The sequence below is a fragment of the Chelonoidis abingdonii genome, chromosome 2 (assembly GCF_003597395.2).
Source record: "Chelonoidis abingdonii isolate Lonesome George chromosome 2, CheloAbing_2.0, whole genome shotgun sequence".
Taxonomy (NCBI): domain Eukaryota; kingdom Metazoa; phylum Chordata; order Testudines; family Testudinidae; genus Chelonoidis; species Chelonoidis abingdonii.
The window spans coordinates 91417299-91440011 of NC_133770.1; the positions used below are offsets into that span (position 1 = coordinate 91417299).

Genomic DNA, 22713 nt, shown 5'->3' on the forward strand with positions numbered 1-22713 from the left:
TAACTCTTTGGTGCAGGATCACTGATTAACATTTAGTATAGGTAAGTAGTCCATTATCTTATGTCCATTCAGGGAAGTGAATAGGTAGTACCAATATAGTTTTTAGTGACCAAATGTTGTTGACAAAGGCACTGTCATAATTAAAATTAGTTGGTGCTCTGTTAGCCTTCTCATTAGGGAGGCATAGGAGTGGAGACTGACTACCGTCTGCATTAGAAATGGTAGTTCTCTGGTCAAAGTAGAAGAAATTGTTAGAGCAGTGAGGGAAACTTGATTTAATCTATAGATAAATTAAGGATTTTAGTCTCATGAGGCCTAGTCTTGTGAGGGCCATATGTTCTCAACTTCAAAGGAATTGAAAGTGTGCGGCAGCTTTCAGGAGTGGCCCTGAAGTTATCCCATCACAAGCATTAACTCACTTAACTTTAAAGAGTGGAAAAAACCATGCTCTTACATCAGATCTTGTCTCTTTTGTTAATTTTGAAGGGTGGTACTGTATGTGCAAGCTGATATGCCGAATATTTTACATATATGCTGTATTGTAATAATTTAACTTTGGTTCATATTCTGGACACAAAATTGCAGTCAAATTTAAATCAACAAAAACATTAGTACATCTTTAAACATTGTATTGAGATTATTTCATCATAACATTTTAATTTAACTTCTAAACAAACTTTTCATTTTGAGTTGAAAACTTTTCTCTGTGTTCCTTAGGAACTCCAAATGGATCAACAAGCTAAGAAACATCTCCAGGAAGAATTTGATGCATCTTTAGAAGAAAAGGATCAGCTTATTAGTGTCCTGCAAACTCAGGTAACATCGCTGATCTAAGAAAGAGGCTCTTGAATCAGTTGGGAACAAAAGAGAAATGATCACTCTCTTTCTGAATACTGTGGTATACAAGGTTTTATAAAGAAATGGCATGGTTTCATTTCTTTAATGGTAGCATTTATCTCCACATGTCAGTGTCTTTTATAACAAGTGATGTTTGTTATGTTTGTGGTCTGCAAAGCTTCTTGTACACACATATGGTATTGAAGAAATAATACTTAAGGATGTATACTACAGGTGATAAAGAGCAGCTTTGCAAAATCATTCACACAGGAAATGCATTTGTTTTCTAATGGCAAGTAAAATATCAGATCCATCATTATGGGGCTGGTGTGAGGAGATGTTCTTCAAGTGCTTGCTCATATCGATTCTAATTAGGTGTGCGCGTGCCGCGTGCAGGATCGTCACAAGATTTTTTTTTACCCCATCAGCACTCAGTGGGTTGGCTGAGGTGCCCTCTGGTGTGACGCCTTTACGGCGCCGGATATATACCCCAGCCGACCCAGCGCTCCCTCAGTTCCTTCTTACTGCCCGTGATGGTCGTTGGAACTGTGGAGCGCAGCTTAGCTGAACTCCACCTCCCTAGTTTCTACTGTAGCACTCGTTTATAGTTGTCAATAGTTTTAAGTAGTAGTTATTACTACTTTAGTAGTAGTTAATAGTTATTGTTCTTATTGCAAATAGTAGTTGGGGTTAGGGGCTTCTCCCCTTCCCTCCCTCCCGGTACCCGGGCTGATGCCTAGGTCTCCGTGCTCGGCCTGCCTTAAACCTATGCCTATGGGAGACCCCCACAACTCCTGTTTGAAGTGCATGGGGGAATCCCATCAATCTGACAAGTGCCGCATTAGTAAGGCATTCAAGCCTCAGGACTAAAAAGGAGCAAGTCTGTCACCTGAAGCAGTTCCTTATGGAAGCAGCACTTAGCCCGATGTCCTTGGCCCCACGCCGAAACCCAGCGCCGACTTCGTCGGTTCAGTGCGCGCCTGCGGCACCGGAATGGTCAGCACCGCATCTGGACACCGGAATTCCAGCAGACTATACAGGACCTACCCTTTGATGTCCAGGGTCTGTCTTCGGAGAAGACAGTGCAAGGTTCAGAGTCTGAAGGACAACTGAGCCATCATGTGTTCACTGGGCATGCATACCCCGGTGACACAATGTAGGCCCTTCTGACCCCAACTGCAGTGCATCTACCCCAACCCCCGGCGGAGACAGGACTTCTCTAGAAGATGCGGCAGGGGTGGTAGGCAGAGACAGTCTGGTCTACAGACAGGCCAGAACCAGGTTCCCCCCAAACTATCGGCGGGGCCCAAACAAAATTTTTGAAGGCGCTTCTGAGGGCGGAGCACCAGTCTCCTCCCAGGATCCTTCCCTGCCTTTCAACAACTTCCTCCTCTGTTTCCTCCGTGCGTGGTCCCGTATAACATCAGACCACTGAGTCCTACGTACAGTGGAAAGTGGATACCACCTTCAGTTTGTCCCCCCACCCTCCCTTTCTGTCCCTCTTCAGGGACCCTTCTCACAAGCAACTCCTTCTACAGGAGGTGCGAACACTCCTAGCTATCGGAGCTATAGAGGAGGTTCCAAGGAACTGAGGGGCAGGGGGTTTTACTCACATTATTTCCTAATCCCCAAGGCAAAGGGATGGCTACGGCTCATCCTGGACCTGTGCGGACTCAACAAATTCATGGTAAGGTTGAAGTTCTGCGTGGTTTCCCTGGGGACCATTATTCCTTCCCTGGATCCTGGAGACTGGTATGCCGCCCTCGACATGAAGGATGTGTACTTCCACGTAGCAATTTACCCGCCGCACAGTCGTTTCCTTTGCTTTGTGGTCGGCCAAGAGCACTTCCAGTTTATCGTCCTTCCCTTCAGTCTATCCATGGCACCAAGGGTCTTTACAACGTGTATTGCCATCGTAGCTGCCTCACTCTGTTGACACTGGATCCAAGTGTTTCTGTACCTCAACGACTGGCTCATTCAGGGCCGCTCCAGGGACAATCTTATGAGCTTGTTCAGACAGCTGGGCCTGGAGCCAACCCAAAGAATAGTCTTCATCGGAGCAGTCCTAGATTCGAGACTCGCCCGTGTCTCTCTACCGCACTCGTGCTTTCAGTCCTTTTGTGAGCATCATCTGTGGCCTCCAAGGCTTCCCAACAGTACCGATGTGCCTGGGTCTCCTGGGACACATGCGTCTTGTACCTTCGTGACCAGACACGCCAGATTGCGCCTCCATCCACTTCAGACCTGGCTCTCAATTGTATACCACCCAGGCCAGGACAGCATGGGCACAGTGGTCACAGTACCACCAGTAGTCTTAACCTCCCTGGACTGGTGGCTGAACCCCAACTCAGTATGTTAAGGGGTACCATTCCATGCCCTACAACCCTCCCTGGCCCTAACCACAGATGATCTTTGGGTTGGGGCGCTCACCTTGCAGACCTTCGCACACAGGGCCTTTGGTCCACACAAGAGAGATCCCTGCTCATCAATGTATGGGAGCTGAGAGCAGTGCACCTGGCTTGTCGAGTGTTCCACAAGCACCTTCAGGGCCATTGTGTTGCAGTTTTCACAGACAACACAACGGCCATGTTTTATATCAACAAACAAGGGGGAGCATGATCAACCCTGCTCTGTCAGAAAGCCATTCACCTGTGGGAATTCTGCATAGCCCGCTCGATCCACCTGGTGGTGTCATTTCTCCCCGGAGTCCAGAACACCTTAGCGGACCACCTCAGCAGATCGTTCCAGGCTCACGAGTGGTCAGTTTGCCCAGACGTCATCCACTCTGTCTTCCAGAAGTGGGGGTTTCCCCAGATAGACCTATTCACCTCTCGTGAGAATCGGAAGTGCTAGGTGTTCTGCTTTCTCCAGGGACGCTCCCCCGGTTCCCTGTCGGATGCCTTCCAAATACTGTTGATACAACACCTGTATTACGCCTGTCCTCCATTCCCATTAGTCCCACACAGTCTTGCTCAAGTTGCACAGGGACAGAGCCTGCTTAATTTTGGTTGCCCTGGTGTGGCTCAGGCACCACTCTCCTAGATCTGTCGATGATCACTCCAGTTCCCCTTCTGTTGTGGCTGGACTTGATCACTCAGGAACACGGATGACTCTGCCATCCCAACCTGCAGTCCCTCCACCTCACAGTGTGGATGCTGCATGGGTAACACAATCTGAGCTATTTTGCTCCCGCTAGGTACAGCAGGTCCTTTTGGTAGCAGAAAGCCCTCTACCAGGTCCACGTGTTTGGCCAAGTGGAAGCGTTTTTCCTGCTGGTGTGCTCTGAGCAATACTGCCCCCCTGGAGGCATCAGTACCTACTATCTTAGACTACCTCTTGTCCTTGAAACAGCAGGGCCTGGCGGTTTCATCCATCAGAGTACACCTATCAGCGATTTCAACTTTCACCCTGGTGAAAATGAGCGCTTGGTCTTCTCCAATCCCATGGTCACCAGGTTCCTCAAGGGATTAGAATGTCTGTACCCGCCAATTTGGCATCCGGCCCCATGTGGAACCTCAGCCTGGTCCTATCCAGACTCATGGGTGCCCTGTTTGAGCCGATGGTCACCTGCTTGCTCCTGTACCTTTCCTGGAAGACAGCCTTCCTCATAGTTATCACCTCGGTGAGGCGTGTCTCAGCTTAGAGCCGTCACGTCGGAACCACTGTATACGGTATTCCATAAAGACAAGGTACAGTTGCAACCACACCCCGCCTTCCTTCCTAAGGTGGTGTCTGCCTTTCATATCAACCAAGACATCTTCCTCCCGGTCTTCTATCCGAAGCCGCATGCTTCTCGACGGGACCAACAGCTGCACTCCCTGGACGTTCGTAGGGCCCTCGCCTTTTACATCGAACAAACAAAACCTTTTAGGAAGACAACCTGCTATTCGTAGCTGTGGCAGACCGGATGAAGAGCCTTCGGTTCTCCAGCCAGCACATCTCGTCCTGGATCACATCATGCATCTGTGCGTGCTATGACTTGGCTGGTGTCCCAACTACACACCTTACTGCTCACTCCACTCAGGCTCAAGCTTCATCCTCAGCTGGTGTCCCAACTACACACTTCGCTGCCCGCTCCACTCTGGCTCAAGCTTCATCCTCAGCTTTCCTGGCTTATGTACCCATACAGGACATATGTAGGGCAGCAACTTGGTCATCGGTTCATACCTTTGCTACTGACTATGCGATAGTCCAGCAGTCAAGGGGTGACGCGGCATTTGGCTCAGCAGTTCTGCACTCCGCGACATCTTACTCCGACCCCACCGCCTAGGTAAGGCTTGGGAGTCACCTACTTGGAATCGATATGAGCAAGCACTCGAAGAAGAAAAGACAGTTACTCACCTTTTTAACTGTTGTTCTTCAAGATGTGTTGCTCGTATCCATTCCAAACCCGCCCCCATTCCCCTTTGTTGGAGTAGCTGGCAAGAAGGAACTAAGTGGGCGCTGGGTCAGCTGGGGTATGTATCCGGTGCCGTAAAGGCGCCACTCCAGGGGGCTCCACAGCTGACCCACCAAGTTTTGCTAGGATAAAAATTCTCCGACGATCGTGCACATGGCACGCGCACACCTAATTTGGAATGGATATGAGCAACACTTCTTGAAGAACAACAATTACAAAGGTGAGTAACCATCTTTTAGGACTGATAAGTTTTTTCACAACACTTACGCAAAGATATTTAACAAATGTGCCATTTTGCTTCACCACCTGTAAGAATGATAGTGTTTGTATGAGTGGAGAAAAAACAATGATTATTGTGAACTCTTATCAAAGAGAATTTGCCTTTCTATGGTATGGAGATACCAATTTGATTAAAGCTTCTTTCCATTTTGAAAGAAAAACATGTAAGAATGTATATGTATCATAGTATTGCTTCATTTTTAACAAAATGGATATTTTATTTAGGTATCTTTGCTGAAACAGCGATTACAAAATGGCCAGATAAGCACTGAATTACCTGAGACAAATACTGAAACTGAACCACAAAGTCCAGCAAAAGAAATCAGTGCAGAAAATGTTTTGGAGCCAGGAGGTACTGGTAGGTGTTTTTCAGAGAAATTTTGGAGACAGTGGGGCCAAAAGGATAATGCAGTTGTGACAGAGTACCAGCAAGCGCAGCTTAGGCTAATGTAATAAAAAAATGCTTTCCAGAGGAAGACTGTATGCCTCAAAATATGGCAGCTAAGAAGCTTGAGGGAGTACAGAGGAGTAAAGTCTCAAGTTCAGACATGTTACTTGTCAGTCATAGAAACTCTGAGAAACTGGACAGCTGAAGTCATGTGTAGCCCGATTAATCCAAACTGCCTCATACCATAGTAGAAACTGCCTCATACCATAGTAGTTCATCCATTTGGTTTACTGTGATTTTTACAAAAGCAGCAGAGAGTCCTGTGGCACCTTATAAACTAAATTGGGTATTCACCCACGAATGCTCATGCTTCAAAATGTCTGTTGGTCTATAAGGTGCCACAGGACTCTTTGCTGCTTTTACAGATCCAGACTAACACAGCTACCCCTCTGATATGTCATTTTTATGGTATTGTTCTTGGATAAGTTTGGCCCCAGGCTTTTCTTTCTTGGCCTTTTGATTTCAGAAGGGACTGTTTCCCCTGGGTTGCATTTGACCTGCTTTTGAGGAGTATGTCAATGGTTGTACAGGTTCCTTAAGTTCCTGATCCATCTTGGCTTCTTAAAACATTATTGACAGGCCGTTGTTAACAGGGGGAGAGTGCTGCCCATCCTTATTGTGTTGAGGACTTCTTTCTGGAATCCATCAAGGAACCCTTTCTGGGGTTCTGGAATGGTTGCCAGTTACTACCCTGTGTCATTTCTCTGCTTCCTGAGGAAGGTGAAAAATTATACTGATTTATCTTGCTGCCTAGGTTCACGAATGATCTCCTGACTTGTTTTTTTTGAACTTCTCATCTGCTTTTGAAATGATTGTCCCAGCTTGTAACTTTTGTGACCAAAAGATTTCACTGCTATTTTGGTTTCTATTTTCTTTAAAAATTCCCTTGAGTAATACTGCCAGCTAGATTCTTTTGAGCTACATCATACTCCACCCTGAGAAAAGAGGAGTCTGGTTGGTTGGAGCTAGAGAGAAGTCCACCACGTGAAGTGGTTTGCTTCTCATTTATATCTCTGTGTATTGAGGATATTCTACTTGAGGCAACAGGTCAGATTAAGAATCTTGGTGTCATTGAATCACACCATTTGCATGGCAAATCTTGTTGGATGTACCACAGATGTTTTTTGAACTGTGCAACTTGTGTAAGGTTTGCACCTTTAAAAATCAAAATGTGGCAGAGGTGGTCTTAATGAGCCTTGTGGTCTCAAGAGCATTGTTGTTCCTTTTTCCTCCATTTTTTGTGAATTATACCTCTCAAATTAGTTAATTGTTTAAAACATCTTGTTAAAAGTTAATTATTGCATATTATTTTAAAATATTTTTATTATGTTAAGGTCTCAAGAGCCTTTGTGGAGGGCTGCTTTAAAAATAAAGATGTGGTTTAATTATGAATGTGGTGCGTTGATGGCTCATTCTGTGTAATGAAGGTTAACTCAGCTTGACTCTGTGCACTTATTACAGTCAATGAAAGAATCTTCACATTTGTCTGATCCAGAATTAGTCCTCATTGTCAAGTGGAAAACTGGAAAAGAGCTTTGAGGAAAAGACTATTTGCCATTTTGTGTATATATGCACATTTATGGTTGATCTTGAAAGCATTCAAGTTTTGTAGATGGCTAAAAGTAACTCTAAATTCAATTGTAATGTTGCTGATTTGGGGTGTGTTGTTTTTTTTTTGTTTTTTTTTGTTTTTTTTTTTGCAAATGTACTCTCCTCTGGCACTCCCAGAGGAGTAAACAGTTTAATTTCTGTTTATAGTTAAAAATCACTGTTGCTGCTTTTAGGTGCATTATGCTGCTTCAGTTGCTTTCCCTGTTGTCTGTCTGTCTATCCAAAACTTCTGTCTAGGTAGTCAGTCATTTTAGTATTATTACAAGGAGTCTTGACATGAGGGTATGATAAAAGATCTGTGTTTTGAAAAAGTAGTGCTTGTAGTAATGGGGTTATGTTGTCTGTAGAAGGTGATGGAGATTCTGCAAAAACACTAGAAACTCTGATTAAGAGAGTGAAACGTCAAGAGAACTTGCTTCAGCGATGTAAAGAGATGATTCGATCGCACAAGGAACGCTCTGCACAGCTAACCAATGAGAAAGAAGCACTGCAGGAACAACTAGAAGAGAGACTTCAGGAATTAGAGAAAATGAAGGTATGGTGAAATCCCTAACTCTTGATAGATATCAGCTAATGTAGTGCAAGAATTCTGGTATCATTTAATTAATTTACACAACTCTTCTGATATGGCAGGGGTCATTAAACTGATTAATACAAAATACTGTGTGGCAGCTGTGCCAAGCTGCCACAGTAAACAAAGATGTAACTGCTTGCAACACTACTATTGTAGTATATGCTAATAATATTTCTACATTTTTCATCTGATATCAAAGACTTTACAAAATAAATAAGTCTTACAGGACTCCTTTAAGGAAAAATCAGTCTGCAGCTAGTATTTGAAGGATCCCATGCTTGCAGCCCAGCTTCCTATTGTTCCCTCCGAGTGGCTGCTTCTGGCATCATGACTGCACTTCTGTCCCCTCCCTGTAGAATGTTCATCTCCCATCTTTGTGTGTTGCTCAGCCAACCATGCATTCACTCACCATTGCCTCTATCTTTAGATGTTCACGAGGAGGCAGGAAGCCGGAGTGGGCCTGGGTGATGATTGTCTTAGCAAGAGGATCTTGGGGCAAGGAGTTTCCTTATAAGCTAATTCATAGGCCTTTGTGTGGGGTGAGTAGTAGAGAACAGAAGACGTCAGGAGCTCATTGCAGATGTTGGGGCAGAGCAGAAGGGATCCCAGAAGAGGTCAGAGGATTTGTAGTTGGCTGTAGAGGGAGAAGTGCAGGCTCTCTGAATCAGGAGTTAAGCAAGGAGTATATTTTCACTTATAGTCAGATGTGAAAAGTGTGTATCTAATACTTAGACCAGTATTCCCTATAATTGGGTTGGTGACAGGAATATGGATTCAGAGGTTAGGTTGTTTGCAGAAACTTCACTTTAAATTAATAACTTCCAAACATTTGGTATCTTAAAACTGCGAAGTTCTAATAATGTTTTCAGTTGATGTTTACACTATTAACTCTACCTTAACTAAATTTTTAAAAAGTTTCATTTTAGTGTTTTGTCACAACTATATTATTTTACCCAGACTCAGAAATTTTCCTTGTAAGTCAGAAGTTTAATCACTGTAATATTGTCTGAAAGTTCCCCTATTTTAATGTTTAAACAATTGTCACTGGAAAAGCTAGACATCTATGGTAGTTGGAGTAGAATCCTGCAAAAAAATGAGAAAATAAAAACCTACTGGTACATGTCTGAAAGAACATATCAAGATATAAAACAAGTATGTTTAGTAGTTCACTAACAGCAAGAACACAATGATGTATTAAGAAATATTTTGAGGCTTAATACTGTATAATGAAGGGAACTTCTCGCATAAAGATAGCTTGTAGGAAGAAAAAAATGGATAGATATAAAGTTCCTGCGTTCAGATTTTTTCAACATATCAAAATAAACATGGGATTTCTTAATAAGTGCAGAATGTGTTTATACTAGTTTGCCTATTTTGTTTCAGGGCAATGAGCATTTGAATCTTGTTTCTGTTTCTTGGGTGAGATTCTTAACCTCACCCTGGCTTATACGAAGTAAAAGGACTGGAGCAATGTAAACTGGCTTTTGTGCATAGGAAACAATTCTCCCAGGACAAGAACTGTGGAAGGCAGCTGTAATGTTGCCTTCTTCAGACCCACTTAGGAGCCTTGGGATGGAGGTGGGGCTGGTGTGTCTGGGGTGGGTTTGCATCATGTGGCTCTGCAGATATTCTGAGCAACACTGCCACCCACAGGATAGCCTCAGGAGGCTGCCATCGTTTTAGACCACTCCTCAGAGATGTTTAAACTACAATAGGGACTGGCAGGTACCTTGCCCTGGCTTCTGAGTTGTGATGGACTGCGTATAAACACAGCACAAAATGTAGTTTCTTCTCTGTCTCACATTTAGGGACCTTTGCTTACATTATCCAGTTTTGAGAAAGAGGAAACGTTTTCTTATTGATGGGAATGCTTTACTCTCTTTCATCTCTTGTGGTTTTTCAGGAACTTCACATGACTGAGAAAACTAAACTAATTACTCAATTGCGCGATGCAAAGAATTTGATTGAGCAGCTAGAACAAGATAAGGTAAATAAGACAGTATTTTTCTTTAAACTTTCGGTATGGCTAGCACATGATCATTTTGGCATACAATTTATACAAGCTCAAACTGTCTGATCGCTATTTCTAGTTCTGTTACAACTGTTATGAGAACTGGTTTGGTTTTATTTTACATTCCAGATTCATAGTGTTTTGTTCGCTTGTTAAAAGTTAAACTGTAGTTAGAAGGCTGTATTTTGTAAATGCTTTGATAGTTCGGATTTGATGTTGCAAGAATATTTAGAGTTGATTGGGACATGTTTTTAAAAGACAGTATAGTGATTAGTAGTCATAGTCATAACTAGGTTATGAGAAAAATAGTATCTAAATGTCATTTGGAAATGTCCATATATGGTAAAGTGATCAGAGACGTAATAATACCCATCATGTCTTTGAGAGAGGAAGAGTTTTAATGGCTTCTATTTTATATAGGTTCTTACACTGCATTCGTCACCTTAGTATCTAAGTGCCTTCCAATACTGTATAAAGCATTGTGACTTAATATCTGTCACGTTTTTGTTTTCTCATTCTTTCCCTAGAACAGGGATCGGCAGCCTTTGGGACGGTTTGTTTACCTGCCGCATCCACAGGTTCGGCTGATCGCGGGTCCCACTGGCCACGGTTCGCCGCTCCAGACCAAAGGGGGCGGCGGGAAGCGGCATGGGCTGAGGAATGTGTTGGCAGCAGCTTCCCACAGCCCCCATTGTCCTGGAGCAGCAAACTGCAGTCTGAACCTGCAGATGCAGCAGGTAAACAAACTGGCCCGGCCCTGGCAAGCCGCGTGCCAAAGGTTGTCGATCCCTGCCCTAGAGGAAGATGTATGCAGTGGAGTGCTTTGGGTTTTTATATAAACACACATATGATCTGCTATATGTTGGTTAGAGAATACAAGGTCTAAGAACAGAAGGTGGTGAGGTTTGTGATGATCCTTATGGATTGTGTCCTGGTGTGTAGTTGTTTTTGGCACATGCTATGTATTTATGTATTAGTCTCACCTGAAGCATTTCTTGTCTAGGGCATGGTAATAGCAGAGACAAAACGACAAATGCATGAAACAATGGAAATGAAGGAAGAGGAAATTGCTCAGCTGCGTGCTCATATCAAGCAGATAACTACCCAAGGCGAGGAGTTAAGAGAACAGAAAGAAAAATCTGAAAAAGCTGGTAAGAAATTCTGGAGGTTATTGGCTTTTATGTTTGAATGGGAAAAAGCTTCGGCATGGTCTGTCTGCACTCTCATCAGTCATCTCATCTTGGTATTAAAAGATCTATCCTGCTAGTGTTCCTCTACCATCTCCTACTAACATCACTGCTATGTAGGAGAAGCAAGTTCACTTTGGTCTCTGCCTCCCCAGATAACCAGAGGTCGAGAACATTTTATATTGTTTTCTTTAATATCCACATTCACTAATCCAGTGATGAAATATTACTGAACGACAACCATACCTATCCCTTTCTGCCCAAGGGAAGATTGCTGTGATTTGGTGGGTTTGTATAGTTTTCAGCAGAGAAAATTGGAGGGGAAAAATATTAGTGCATTTTTGTCAGAAACGTAGTACGTATTTTCTGTATCCTCAACCATAGGAGAGAATGGGAGTGGAGTGGGGAAGAGGATGAAACAAGTTTTACATTTTAGGGGAAAACCAATGACTGTGCTTCAGAGTATTAGTATCATAAATATCCACTAATGGCTGAACATAAACACAAAGCATAATTTATTTGTTCCAGGCTTTGAATTGTTTTGTAATATAAATACACGTATCAGTTTTCTTTACAAGAAAATGGTTAACCTGCTAAGTGTGTGTGCTAATGTAGAACTAATTTAACTGGACAAACTATATTCCTTGGAAAACAAAATGCGACCTTGTACAGCCCAGCTTATAGAAGGTTTAGTTTTATTTGCATTCAATTTGCTTTCATACTCATTTTGAGAAACCTCACCTGAAAGTTGCTTTTAATGCAGCTATTAAAAAATGAATAGTTTCATTTGCATAAAATGCATATTACAGATGTTTTTTGTTGCTAAGCTCTAATGAGAAGTTCACATTCAGAAATTTTATTGCAGTTCACTTTATATCTAGGTAAAATTAAAACAGAACTTTACACTATAAATATGGATTTACAATATGAGTAAATCATGTACATTCTGAGTAATGCAAAGAAACTGAGGAGCATGTAAAGCCAGAAAAGGTAAACAAAAAAGAAATATAATTGCATAGATGGTCTATTAGCAAACCTTTGGAAAACTTGTGAAAACACCAAACATCTGGCTTAGAAAACCCACTTTTCCAGCTGATAGTGTTTTGTTTTGTTTTTTTTAGCTTTATAAAAACCAGATTTCAAAACTAAGCAAATATTAGCTTCAGGGTTTTATAAAATTAGCCTCTGATAATGTTCTTCAGAGACTGTAATGTTTAATTTGTAGTATTTGCTTTCAATAATGTTTCTTTAAAAATAAGTGCAAACAGGTTAGTTGTTAGTATTTTAACTTCTCTTAGAAAAAATGTGCTTTAATTAGTAGGTATGAAGTATTTTACCTTAGCTATCTGTAATAGAGCACTGAAGCAATTGAAATTAGTTGTATGTCTTGTAGCATGGAGATTAGTCTGTAAATAACTTCTTCTTTTGGCTTACTTAGAGCTTGAAAACAGGATAGAGACGATTCCGTTGGTACTTTGCAAAATTAACTATTGTGGTGAGGCAGACAATTTGACGTGCGGGGTGTGTTATGCTAACCCCCACATTTTGGGAAGGTGAGATTTCCACCCCAAATCTCTTTTTAACCAAAACAACAGCAGCAACCATAAAAACCACACCCACAACACAACCACAAACCACTTGGATGTATCAGTCCTGTCAGCATCTAAGTATATGTATCCACTACAGTGACCTTTCTGTGGGTTTGAGGGCACAGTGTTCTACGCTGTTGAACAGGCTATTAAAATAAGAATGGTTTTGGCTTCTGGACCATTTGGTGTGTCATATTACATCCTACTTTTCAGTGATAGAAAGCTAGTAATCAAATTAGAGTACAGAAATTTTGTTAATAGTAGCTCTGAGAGGTGTTTCTGTGCTTTTCCCTTTTGTTCAGTTTTCCTTGCTCCTGCCTTGCTTTGTGCATTCTAGAAAATCATTCAGAATGAAGACTAAAATCAGTCATGTCGAGATATAGCTTCAGTTTAAGAGGAAAGTGTCACACTATTTAAAATATAGTTTGATTCAGGAGCATTAAATTACTATAATTGTCAGTTGTAAAATTACTTTATTACTAATTGTAATAGGGCAACTGACATGGGTTTTAGACCACAGCCCTCTGCTGTAATGACTGTAATATTACTGTTACGTACATTTATCACAAGCCTGTACATTTGGTTTAGTACACGAAGCCCATATCCTACTCTTTTCACCATGTTACCAATTTGGGTGAATATCTGTGTTCCTAGACTTGCTTATCTTCACAAAGTATTGTTACTTAACCAAAAGGGAGCGTAAAAGTGAGTATTTATGGAAAGAATTTTTTTTAATGTTAAGTTACGGCTAAGATATGTACAAGCTTACATTCATTACACTTGTATAGATACTGTATCATTCATAGTGACGTTTTATCTGTTTAAATACAGCATGTTATAATATGTCAGGCTGTATTTTTAACTTACCTGGAATCATAAATCTGTTCACTTTCTTTCCTTTGTAGCTTTTCCTTTATAGTTAAACCATCATTTTAATTAGGTGAGCTTGATGAAATGGACCATTACTTCATTTGATACAAATAACTTAAACTGGTGAATATTCACTATTATGTATGGTTATATAGCAACATGATATATAAGCTTATTTTGTAGATAAATATTACATAAAATCAAAAGTATATAAATCTCCCTATTTGATAATTACAGTTCAACTTTTTGTAGTCAGGGTGCATTATATTGAAATCTCACAAAGCATCTTATTTTTGTGCATCCACACATGCCAATAAGTGAATCATGGTGCCTTTCCCAAGCCTTGTATGAACAGGACTGGGGTAAGGTCTCTCTTTTTCTTACATCACACAATGGGTGCTTGAACCAGGCTCTACAAAGTAAATTCTGTGCTTCTCAGGCAATGTCTAACTTCAATCCTTTTACCCAAATGAATTGTAACTAACTTTCTAAATCTTTGCAATATTTGGCTATCAAGTTACAATGTATCAAAAGTAGCCAGGGTGTTTGTAAACTTGCACTTGAAAAGCTCAATCTCTTATATATTATTAAATACTTGGCATAAGTCCTCACTATTCAACATTTTGAACACTATAGATATTAATTTAATGTTAAAGATGGTAATCTATTTTAGTACCAGGTAGAATAATGCAAATATTTCTGCCTTTATTAGGCAAATTATATGGTGTTTTATTTTGCCATCTCTTTGTAGGCCATACTGGTATTCATTTTGACAACTTAAATAATTCTCCTTTAATTTACCCTCCATGGTTTACAGAGAACAAGAGCATGCTTAATAAGAATTTTAGTATATGCATTTCTTAATATTAGGTTAAATGCACAAAAAAACCACTATAAGTATATCCAACTTAACTGGATATACTTATTGCTTATTTGAGTTACCTCTTCTCTGAAGTTGCATTTTGTGAGTTGGTTGAAACAGATTAAATTTATATTTCCCCAGTCTGTTTCATAATCATGCTCAGTGCTGTATTCCCTAGTTTTCACCACGTGCTGGCATTCTAGTTGACGGTTACCCCATCAGTACCCTTGAGATATTGGTTATCAGGAACCCTTCATAATACAGACTGACATTAAATGAAATTTAAAAAAATTAGATATTTTTCCCATGTGTACTAACTGTTGTAGAGCAATGTTTAAAAAATTGTCAAGAACTTGCCAGTGCAAGGGGTGGGTGGTGGTGGTAAAAATAAAAAAAGTACCCTATTTTTCTTCTAACACAAACTTTAAAAAGAAAGAAAGACTTAGATTCTGCAGCATCGATAGCTTTAGTCATACTGGACAGAAAAGATTCCTATTTGACCAGGGTGAGCAGATGAATAGGATTTTGCAAGGCTAGACTATAGTATTGTTCGCTATATTTCTTGGATTTTTGTTTTGCCAAGGTACGTTAGAGATTATTAACTTTAATGTTATTCCAAATATTTGTATTTTAACATGTCTCTCTTAGTAGTCACTGTGCTTGTGGAGAGAAAGACAAAGATAATCTAGTTTCTGGTTTCAGCCTAGTAATGTTTTAATGAACAAACAAGGCTTATTATTACAATTTTATAGTCTCAGTAGGAAAAAAAAGTCTTGATAGGTGCCAAATTAGTCAGTTTTGTTTTCCTGGAAGAATACTAGTTTAACCTGCTGCTGGTTTGAAATTATCACTTGAGTGTCATATTACACTAGTAAAAGCAGCAAAGAGTCCTCTGGCCTCTTATAGACTAACAGACGTATGGGAGCATGAGTTTTTGTGTGTGAATACCCATTTCGTTGGATGCATAAAGTGGAAAGAAGAGGGCCACATCCTCCCTGATTGAACTAACCTTGTTATCTCTAGCCTGATTCTTGCTGGCATATATATATACCTGCCTCTGGAAATTTCCACTACATGCATCCGATGAAGTGGGTATTCACCCACGAAAGCTTATGCTCCAATACATCTGTTAGTCTATAAGATGCCACAGGACTCTTTGCTGCTATTACAGATCCAGACTAACATGGCTACCCCTCTGATATATTACACTAGAATTAACTACCTTGAACAAAAATATTAGGTTCTTGCTTAAATACCAAAAGTGCCTGAGATGCATATAATTTCACTTTTAGAGAACAGAATGTCTTCCTGTGAAGTGTTGCTTCTTTGTGCTATCATGTACTCTTGACCTTCTATCCACCAGCTTATCTAACTTTCCCCTCAGCATTGTGCTTGTGCTTATGGTGAAGGAGCTGGCCTACTGCATGTTGCTAAACTGCCACATTTTAGTAGTTAGTCCTAGTGTGAACTTGAAATCTTTTATTTGATGAATCTGCAGGCTATGGCATATGCACTTACCCCCCCATTAATTGACAAGTTGCTTACATGAAATTGCAACATATATTACTCAGCCCAAGCCTTGAAAGTGTGAGATGCTCTTATGAATAAAAAGTTAAATAAATTTGAAATATTTAACTGTAATTTTTTTTTCTGAATCTACTTCTGAAAAAAGCTGTTAAGTTTTTTAAAAAGTAATTTGTGACACGGGCAGGGTGGATACTCCATGTAAAGTACTTACGGACAAACTATAGCCTGCTATGCTTAGGTTTGCAGGAGAAAGTGAGGGAGATCACTCTAGTCCCTGCAAGTACACCAGTAAAGACTGTATCCATACTAGGGTTCGCCAGGTGCACGTTTTTTGTTTGTTTGTTTTTTAACCAGAAAGTCCGGTTGAAAAGGGGACCTGGCAGTGTCTGGGTCAGATGTACTGATCGGATACCAAAAGTAGGTTACCGCGGGGCAGGCGGAAGTGCTGGGTCAATAGCCTGCGCCAGCCCCTGCTCAGCCAGGGCTGCCTCCTACCTGCAGGCAGGCTTCTTATCCGTCTGCAGCAGCTCCTGTCCCAGCCCTGGACCAGAGGGAGCCCAGCAGATGGAATGGGAGGTGAGGAGGGAGGCAGAGATGATTCAGGAAGCGACGACGAGGGAGGGCGGGAAGGAGCAGCGATGGGTGCAAGGTGAGGTGGGGTCTTGGGGGAAGAAGCAAAGAAGGGGCATGGCCTCAAGGGAGGAGGTAGAGCAGGGGAAGGGCTTTAGGGGAAGAGACGGGGTAGGGGGCAGGGCCTTGGGGGTCCATTTACCAGCAGCTAGAAAGATCGCAGCCCTAATCCATGCTTGATTTATAGGCACTGGCAAATGTGGAATAGGGGATATGGACTACTGCTGACCCCAGAAGGTGCATGCCTGGATGGGCTGCGGGGTTGTGCACTAGCAGAGCTGTTTGTCGTAGAGCACTGTGTACCTTTTTTTAGCAGCGCTGACTGAGCAGAGTGTACATTCCACTCTGTTTTATATTGGTTTACTATATATTAAAAATGCACAAAAAAGAATCTCCAGTTTTCTTAACGTTTATAATGTATTTAAACACTTCAGTTCTTCTGATCATTAAAGCAGGAGGAAGGTTTTAAAAAAAATCTGAGTCAATGTTTTGCTACTATCAGAAAAATTATCACTTTCTAGTTCCCATTGTGAGGACCCACGAAAAAGCTTCCTCAAGAAATTTACTCCAAAAGGTCATAATTTGGATGAACGTAATTATTTTAAGAAAATAAGTCTCCTGAAAATGCAAGAGTAGGCTCAGAAATGAAGATTATAGTTAAAAGCTTTATTTTTAAATGTAATTCAAACACCATAAATGCAAGGTGTCTTTCACCTTTCAAACTCATGGGCAAGTAAAACACCTGGAGGGTTTTTAATACATAATAAAAATATGTAACTGTAGGTGCATAAGAATTATAACTACTTAACAATATTAATTATGTTGTCGCAGAATAAGAGTCATCGTAATGATCAGTCTGAGCCACAGTAGATTAAGGGTGAACCAAAGAAACCTGGAGAGCTCCTGCCCTGTTGAAAGGAAATTACTATTAAGAGGAAGAGAAGCTAGAACTCTGAAGTTTTTGAAAATCATTATCTCTTTGTTTCAAAAACAGTATCCAAGTATTTAGCCAAGCTTGTAGTCGAGCTATAGGCTTTTTTTTAGGTATTTTGGATTAGAAATTTCTGAGATTTTCACCTTGGAGTTGAGTTTTACAAAAGTGCTGAAAAGAAGTTTCTACTAATCTGTACCAACAATTAGCTGTATACGAACCCATTTTAAAAATGGCTTTTCCTTTTTACTTGCCTGTGCAGCAGAGAGAGACCCAGACTCAGTACCACAGTCAGAAACAAGGATTCCCCAGTAAGGGCCAAATCCTAGTCTCATTGCTTTGGTTTAATTTACTTGATTTTAAAGGAATCCTCGGCATAACCGGGTGTGATTATTCAGTACTATTGTAGCATTTTAACACAAAAATATGACTTCTTGGTATGTTTAAATTATTATGTATGAAGGAAATAACTGTGACGCCTCTGATACTACTGTGCCTTAACAGTTGATAAATGTTTATTTTTTAAATCGTGACCACTCTCTATATTTGGACTATATAACAGATTCAGAATTTGTTCCTGAGAACCAATTAACATGTACAAATTTAATTAACTATTGTATTTCAATATTCTGTCCTGGGTGTCCATTGTGGACATATTTTTAGTATAATCTGAGTTTTTTGGAGGTAAAACATCCGTTAAAATTCTGATATTTAATTTGCAAAGTTTAAAAATATTTCAGTTTTCCCACAATATCTGTTGATAAACTGACAAAAACTCTGTGATAAATAAAATTGTACCAGAATTATTCTTCCTTATTCTAATAGGACAGAACTCTTTCTATGATTAAGTAAAAGTGGATATACATTCCAGTCATTCCTGGCTTTCTGCTTATTCTACCGATAATTTTAGTGGAAAATTTCTTTAAAATAAACAGGTGATAAGTTACCTTTTCTTCATGGAGCATTCTTCAGTCCTTTTCAGCTTCAGTTAGTCAGGATATGAAGCTAGAGGAAGAGCTGTGGCTTTTTATGTTTATAGTTGGTCCACTTCATTCTGATTCTGCGTGAGCAAAATATATAGTAACCTAAATGCAATACTGGTCTAGGAAGTAGCAACTACTGTTCTGTTCTCTTCCCCTTCTCGATTTAATGAGTCCATGTGAGCATACTGTGGATTGTTAGGGCCAAATTCTTCTGTCTGGTTTGTAACTTGTAGTTAGCAGGAGCCCTGTATGCATGTTAAGGAAATAATTATTTCTGGAATGTCAAATATCTTTGTTTTCTTTCTTGCAGCATTTGAAGAGCTTGAGAAGGCTCTGAGTACAGCCCAAAAGGTAGAGGAAGCACGGAAAAAGCTGCAAGCAGAGATGGATGAAAAAATCAAAGCAATAGAAAAAACAAGTGAGGAAGAACGTGTAACTCTTCAACAAGAGTTAACCAGGGTGAAGCAGGAGGTGGTTGAGATTATGAAGGTAAAAATTAAGGCTGAGTGTCTCATTTGTTTTTAAATTAACGCTTTAATTTATAAAGGTTTGGCTGTAAAATGTGTTAACATATCAGGGATTGTTTTCAAACTCCTCTCTATTTAATAGAAAAAAATAAATTTAAGAAAAAATGTTCTCAGTAATAAAGTATTGCAGTAGTTTAAACCTTTCAAAATTCATCTGTCCTTTTCTCTGGCAGCCTGTGGAGGCCTAAAATAGTATGTTAAAGGAAATCCACACAAACTGCTCAGAAGTGACCTCGTGTTGCACACTGTTTAATCAGTGTCTTTGGCCATGCACCTGAAATAGTTACAATAGACACCTCTTTTCCACTGGCTTCTTAAAATACTCCAGTGCTATTTGTGACAAAGGAAAACTAAGCATGATTAATGTATCAATTCTCCTTGTCTCTATTATTGTTATGATTTTTAAAATAGAGTACTTTTTTATTTAGCATTTTTAGTCTAACAAGTCTGAAGATTTTAAAAGTCTGCCATAGTGTGTGCTTTTGTAGAATGTGCTCTCATTCCATCCACTGTATTTGGATATGAATCTGTGTTCCTCCATCTTATTCTTCTAATAATTTTCAATTTGAACAGCAGTTTCTTGTGTTTGTTACGTTATTAACTTTGCCACACTATAGTTCTAATATAGTGTTTTAAGTGAATGTCGTTTGTAGCTGGGGGAGGATTTATAAACTTGTTTACATAAATAATTTACCTACCTGTGTAGGCCTTCATATCTGACTAAACAGTATCTCTTGCTATGATTTCACCAGTTGAGTTTTGTCCTAAATGTTGGCTCATGAAACTGACTTACTGAGCATAGAAAAGGAGCTGCAGACAGTAGCTTATATCGTAAAGTTTGTGAGAAAATTTTCTCCAATTTAAAACAAAATTAAAGCCGTAAATGGATTTGGGAGCATTGCTGGGAGAGACCTCAGAGTTTTTGTTATTCTGTGACTAGCACTATCCGTGAGGTGAGAGAGCATGGAAAAGCATTTTGGAAACTTTAGAATAACTTCTTAGTTGGGATTATTCCTTTAACATGTAATTTTTACTTATGCATGTTGAGTAAAATGCTGCCTATTAAAGGGAAGCAATCAGACAATTACCTTTGTAACTCTCACTAGCATTGTTCCTCCACTGTATGAGAAATAATGCAGGAGATGTTTGTTAATTGAAAAATCAGTAATTTCTCTGATTTACAGAAGTCTTCAGAAGAGCGTGTTGCTGAGTTAGAGAAATTGCATAAAAGAGAACTGGCTACCAAAGAGCAGGAGTTAAATGAGAGATTACAGGTTCAAGGAAAGGAGTTCCAGGAGAAGATGACGGCCGCTCTTGTAAGCATCCCTAAAATGTACAAGGTTACTTCTGGCAGAGCTGGGTGGGAATAGAAGTCTGTCTGTAGGGCAAACCCATGTCTCATCCCCTAAATCTCATCGTTCAGTAATCCCTTTTGGCCCCTAGTAAGGGTATCCCAGACAATCCAGGAGTCCGAGACATTCAGTGTGGATACTGCAGCTGCTCTTTATATGTCTTGGTGCTTAATTGAGATAATGAGTCACTTGCACTGGCCAGCAACTACAGTTGTGTTAACACTCAGAGAGACAGGGTGGATGAGGTAATATCTTTTATTGGACCAACTTCTGTTGGTGAGAGAGACAAGCTGTTATCACTCAAGAAAGAGATCTTGGAGTCATGGATAGTTCTCTGAAAACATCCATTGAATGCACATTGGCAGTCAAAAAAGTGAACAGAATGTTGAGAATCATTAAGAAAGGGATAGATAATAAGATGGAAAATATCATATTGTCTCTTTATAAATTTGTGTTATGCCCACATCTTGAATACTGCATGCAGATGTAGTTGCCCCATCTCAAAGAAGATTATATTGGAATTGGAAAAGATTCAGAAAAGGGCAACAAAAATTATTAGGGACATGGAACAGCTTCTATATGAGGAGTGATTAATAAGACTGGGACTTTTCTGCTTGGAGAAGAGATGATTAAGGGGGAATATGATAAAGGTCTATAACATGGTGATCTATATGAAGAAAGTAAATAAGGAAGTGTTACTTACTCCTTCTCATAACACAAGAACTAGGGGTCACCAAATGAAATTTATAGGCAAGTTTAAAACAAAAAGAAAAAAATTTTTTACACAACGCACAGTCAATCTGTGGAACTCCTTGCCAGAGGATGTTATGAAGGCCAAGACTATAACAGGGTTAAAAAAAAAAACTAGATAAATTCATGGAAGATAGATCCATCAATGACTATTAGCCAGAATGGGCAGGGATGTTGTCCCTAGACCCTGTTTGCCAGAAGCTGGGAATGGGTAACAAGGGGGTGGATCACCTGATGATTACCTGTTCTGTTCATTCCCTCTGGGGCACCTGGCATTGGCCACTGTCGGAAGACAGGATACTGGGCTAGGAGGACCTGTGGTCTGACCCAGTATGGCTGTTCTTATGTTCTAAGCCAGGGGTCGGCAACTTTTTGGAAGCTGTGTTCCGAGTTTTCATTTATTCACTCTAATTTAAGGTTCCACATGCCAGTAATACATTTTAACGTTTTTAGAAGGTCTCTTTCTATGTCTATAATATATAACTAAACTATTGTTGTATGTAAAGTAAATAAGGTTTTTCAAATGTTTAAGAAGCTTCATTTAAAGTTAAATTAAAATGCAGAGCACCCTGGACTGGTGGTCAGGAGCTGGGCAGTGAGAATGCTACTGAAAATCAGCTTGCATGCCGCCTTTGGCACCCGTGCCATAGGTTGCCTACCCCTGTTCTAAGCTTTTGAGCCACACAGAGCCCTTCTTCAGGTCAGAAGTTAGTCCAACAAAAGATATTATCTCACCTACCATTTCTCTCTAATATCCTGGGACCGACATGGAAACAGTTACACTGCATTAACACTCAGTTCACATTTTTAAAATTATTTTCTCAATCATAAAGATTAGAGGCTTAATTTTTATTTTAAAGTATAGATTATGCAGAAGATGGTGAATTATAAGTATGTTAGCTTGTGGCTATTTACCTGGAAAAACTTTCTATTTACTGCTGATATGGGGATTTTGCAAAAGATCTTTAACAAGATGTTATGTTTATGTTGCTATGAAAAACAAAGTCGATTGTGGGTAGAAAATGTAGTTATATAATCCTTTGAAATGTGATTTTCTTTTCTCTTGCTAATTGCTTTGTAGAACTATATCATGATGTAAGAAGAGTTACTTATTGGAGGTTTCTTTTGTACAATATTGTTTTATTCATAATTTTTGACACAGGAAAAAAGTCAAAGCGAGTTTTTACAGACAGTACAAGAAAAAGAACAACAGGAATCTCTGGCATTAGAAGAATTAGAATTGCAGAAAAAAGCAATACAATCAGAGTGTGAGAAGAAACTTCAAGACATGCAACAAGAAATACAGACAGCTAGAACTGTGAGTAAAATTTTCAGAATTGTAACTA

The 22713-nt window shown here is 40.0% G+C and overlaps 1 protein-coding gene across 4 annotated transcripts in view; it reads left to right on the top strand.

Moving 5' to 3' along the window:
• The window catches only part of GOLGA4 (golgin A4), a 123220-nt gene that overhangs the window by 46667 nt on the left and 53840 nt on the right, over positions 1-22713 (top strand). For 3 of the 4 annotated variants that reach the window (XM_075062570.1, XM_032793185.2, XM_075062569.1), the window contains 8 exons: positions 718-816; positions 5741-5873; positions 7922-8109; positions 10052-10135; positions 11163-11310; positions 19049-19227; positions 20450-20581; positions 22530-22685. In XM_075062570.1, the coding sequence (XP_074918671.1) occupies positions 718-816; positions 5741-5873; positions 7922-8109; positions 10052-10135; positions 11163-11310; positions 19049-19227; positions 20450-20581; positions 22530-22685 (1119 nt within the window). The remainder of the gene's footprint in view (positions 1-717; positions 817-5740; positions 5874-7921; positions 8110-10051; positions 10136-11162; positions 11311-19048; positions 19228-20449; positions 20582-22529; positions 22686-22713) is intronic. The other variant, XM_075062571.1, reaches the window with a different exon arrangement.